This window comes from Nymphaea colorata, chromosome 8 (assembly GCF_008831285.2).
Source record: "Nymphaea colorata isolate Beijing-Zhang1983 chromosome 8, ASM883128v2, whole genome shotgun sequence".
Taxonomy (NCBI): Eukaryota; Viridiplantae; Streptophyta; class Magnoliopsida; order Nymphaeales; family Nymphaeaceae; genus Nymphaea; species Nymphaea colorata.
Window position 1 is genome coordinate 21966939 of NC_045145.1, and position 3885 is coordinate 21970823.

Consider the following 3885-nt stretch of genomic DNA (forward strand, 5'->3'; position numbering starts at 1 on the left):
TAAAGGCCTGTTTTCAATTGCCATCTTGAAGGAGTCAAGCCCTGCTGGACTCTGTGGCTGCCTCTTTCTTCCATTACAACACCACACGTTACATTAATGGCGGCAAACTCTTATAATATTCAGCGTTCCAGGCAGTTGAAGATAAATTAACAGAAGAAAAAGAAAAAAGCCTTCCAAAATTTACGAAGCATTACAGCGAAGGTCTGAAAGGGGATCCCCATCTCTTACATGGCTGCAATTCTCTGCCTCCTGGTTCACTTCTCCCTCATGATCTCTCTCAGTACGTCCTCTTCTTCTCCCGCTTATCCTTCCTTATCGGCATCTGATCACAAGAGCGCCCTGGTGATCACGGCCGTTCTGGGCTCCATCGTCGCCGCCGTCGTCCTCTACCTCATCCTCCTCTGTCTCCTCCGCGAGCTCGCCGCCTGGCTTGGCCAGACTCGCGGGCTGCAGAGTAGCCAGTCCCCTCTGTTCTCCTTCACCAGGCGCGACTCCTTCAGACGTCCCCGGTCTGCGCAGAGGAGCCTGGTCGTCGATGAAAGCGGACTCGATATTCTCTACTGGCGTCAGCTTAGAGTCCAGAACAACGCAAAGAGTGAGAGGGCTACCCAGGTGGTTCCCCTCCGAACGCCGGGATCCCTCTCTTCGACTTCTCCGGTTTTCCTATCCCACCAGACTAGAGAGGACGAAGTCACGGAGTATGAGATGGATCCCGCGCTGATGCCGGCGGCGAACCCAGCACCGTTGCTGGTAAGCGCCCCCAATTCGGCTCCCAAGTCGAAAATGGACTTGAATTTGGTTCCGACGATCATAGTGGAGGCAAGTTCGGCTTCCCCATCGTTGCCATCGTCACGTCCGCCGCCATCACGACCACAAACAAATCTAGTTCCGGCGCCACCACTCCCACTTCCACCAGGCCGTGCCAAGAGATCAAATTCATCTGATCTTCTTCCGCCTCTTCCCTGTTCTGTTCTGAAGCCAATAATGGATGTTAATTTCGCTGTTACGTTAAAGCCGGACGGGAATTCAGAAGCATCACGTCCTCCACCACCTCTGCCCCCGACAAATCCGATTCCAGGGCCACCACTTCCGCCTCCACCGGGTGCCAGGAGGAGTCCGGCTCCCCCTCCTCCTTCTGGTAAGGCTTCGACAGTATCACCGCCGACACCACCTCCGCCACTGACAAGTCCACTTCCAGCCCCATCACTCCCACATCCACCAGGTGCCAAGTACAGATCGGTTCCTCCTCCTAGTAAGGCTCCGACAGTCTCACCACCGCCGCCACCTCGGCCAGCGGCGGCAACTCCATCTCCGCCCCCTCCTCCCCCTCCTCCTGGTCAGGCTCCGATACTAACACCACCGCCACCAACTCGGTCCCCGCCGCCACCTCCGCCAATGGCAAATCCAATTCCAACGGCGCCACCACCTCCGCCAATGGCAAATCCAATTCCAACGGCGCCACCACCTCCACCAGGTGCCAAGAAGAGTTCGACTCCTCCCCCACCTCCTCCTCCCGCTCCTGGAAAGGCTCCGCCAGTACCTCCACCGCCAGGAAAAGGACCACCGGGAGGCGCCCTTGTGAAGCCCAAGCCGGCGGCCAAGGTAAAGGGAGAAGGAGCGCCGTCTTCATCGGTGTTGCCGGGAAGCTCGCCGGAGCATGAATCGGCGCCACTGGCTAAGTTGAAGCCATTGCACTGGGAGAAGGTTCCGGCCAACGCCGACCATTCCATGGTGTGGGACAATCTACGGGACGGCTCCTTCAGGTACCCCTCAACCTTCCTCGTGGACCTCCTTTTTTTAAGTTATTTCTCTACCTATCGTTGTTAGATGACCTTTTAAGAAAGCCAGTCTCATTGCCTCTTTGGTCAATCAGCCCTCCAAGACAAGACATGGTTACTAAGTTAACGGTAATAATAATGGTTGGATTATAAAGAACATCAAACCAGGGAAAATAAAAAGTAATTTTGTTTTCTGTTTCATTACATCATAGAAAAATTTTGGAATTTGCTATTGAACAATTATGGAATCTTTGAATATAAACTTGAGCAGAGAAGTCAGCCGCTATACAATTCGTCAACTTCATTCCAGTTAGGTCGCCGGTCCTTTTCATCGATTATTTTAGCCATATCTACCACCTTGACTGATTCAACATGATAAACAAATGAACATGTTTGGGGGCCCTAGATTACTTTAATGACCTGAAAAAACCCTAATTCCCATTCCACGGGACAAAATGGAAATTTTTGGCTTTGCTTATTTTTGTTAACGTTTTTCTCGCGTTCGGAAAAGCTTTTTTAAGTGTCAATTTCAACTGTCCTTCAAACACATTTCAAATACTCATTGGACATATTCTCCTATTGCAGCTTTGACGATGAATTAATGGAAGCTCTGTTTGGCTACAAAGACACCACCACAAAGGCGGCGGCGCCGACGACCGCGCCCACCTTGTCCTCCAAACCTAACCCACCTGCCAGCCAAGGCCCTCAATCAACCTTCATACTTGACCCACGCAAGTCACAGAACATAGCCATAGTCCTGCGCTCCTTGGGCGCATCCCGCCAAGCAATCATGGACTCACTCCTCCAAGGCAAAGGCCTTTCCGGCGAGACACTTGAGAAGCTAGCCGGAATCGCACCCACCCTGGAGGAGCAGTCCGCCATCCGAAACCACCCTGCCAGCGACGCAGCCCAGCTAGCAGACGCCGAATCCTTTCTCTACCACCTCCTCACTGCCGTGCCGACAGCATTCCGGCGGGTTGAGGCAATGCATTTCCGATCAAACTACGAACCGGAGATCCTCACTCTCAAGAAGAGCCTCCAGACACTGGAGCTCGCTAGCAGAGAGTTGAGGAACTGTGACCTATTCTTCAAACTGCTTGAGGTCGTGTTGAAGGCAGGAAATCGAATGAACGCCGGCACGGAGCGGGGGAACGCTCAGGCTTTTAATCTCGTGACACTGCGTAAGCTCGCCGACGTGAAGAGCACGGACGGCAAGACCACGCTTCTGTACTTTGTGGTGCAAGAAGTTATCCGTTACGAAGGAAGACGATGCGTCGCCAACCGGAATCAAAGCGTCCTGGTCACTGGCGCTAGCAGTAAGGAGGAAAGGGAGAACGAGCACTTGAAGCTCGGATTGCCAGTAGTCAGTGGGCTTAGTAATGACCTTGCCAATGTCAAAAGCGCTGCCGGAATCGATTATGAGTTCATCTCTGGTTGCTGCGACAGACTCGGAGCTCAAATGGGTGTGATCAAGAAGTTCGTGTGGAGTTTGGGTGGTGATGGTGGTGAATTCAAGGAGGAGATGATGAGGTTTGTGGAGGCCGCAGAGGCTGAGATGAAGGAGATGAAGGAAGAACAGAAGAGGGTCTTGCAGTCTGTCAAGAAGACGACGGAATACTACCATGCCAGTGCGTCGAAGGGTCGGACTGAGAACTTGTTGCAGTTGTTTGTTATAGTTAAGGATTTCCTGAACATGGTTGATCAGGTGTGTGCTGAGATAGGAAGGGGCTTACAGAAGAAGAAGAGTACTGGGACGGCTTCGCCGCCCGGCGGCCGACTAGAAAGGACTCCGACGAGGTTCGCGAACTTGCCGGCGCATTTCTTGACAGACAATTTAAGAACTTCAACAGATTCAGACGATGATTTTGAAGACGACTGACAGTATATCATTTCGAGTCGGCATTTATTTCATTTTTGTTGGGGAAAACAAGAGAGGCAGGGGTACACCTCCATTTTTTTAATCTGTAAATAGGGCAACCCTTGCATTACAAGGGAAAGATTGAAGCCAGTAATTGCTTTAGTGAATTGCTTCTTACCTTTTTTTAATGTTATGTTGATATATAGAACTCCAAGATCATGTATGATGCTTAGCGTTGGGGTTGGTACA

General features: G+C 51.7%; 1 protein-coding gene across 1 annotated transcript; it reads left to right on the forward strand.

Moving 5' to 3' along the window:
• On the forward strand, nt 1-3885 carry LOC116258363 (formin-like protein 16). The gene is made up of 2 exons (XM_031635486.2): nt 1-1763; nt 2364-3885. Exons 1-2 carry the CDS (start codon nt 229-231, stop codon nt 3655-3657), a joined length of 2829 nt encoding a protein of 942 aa, XP_031491346.1. The 5' UTR covers nt 1-228; the 3' UTR covers nt 3658-3885.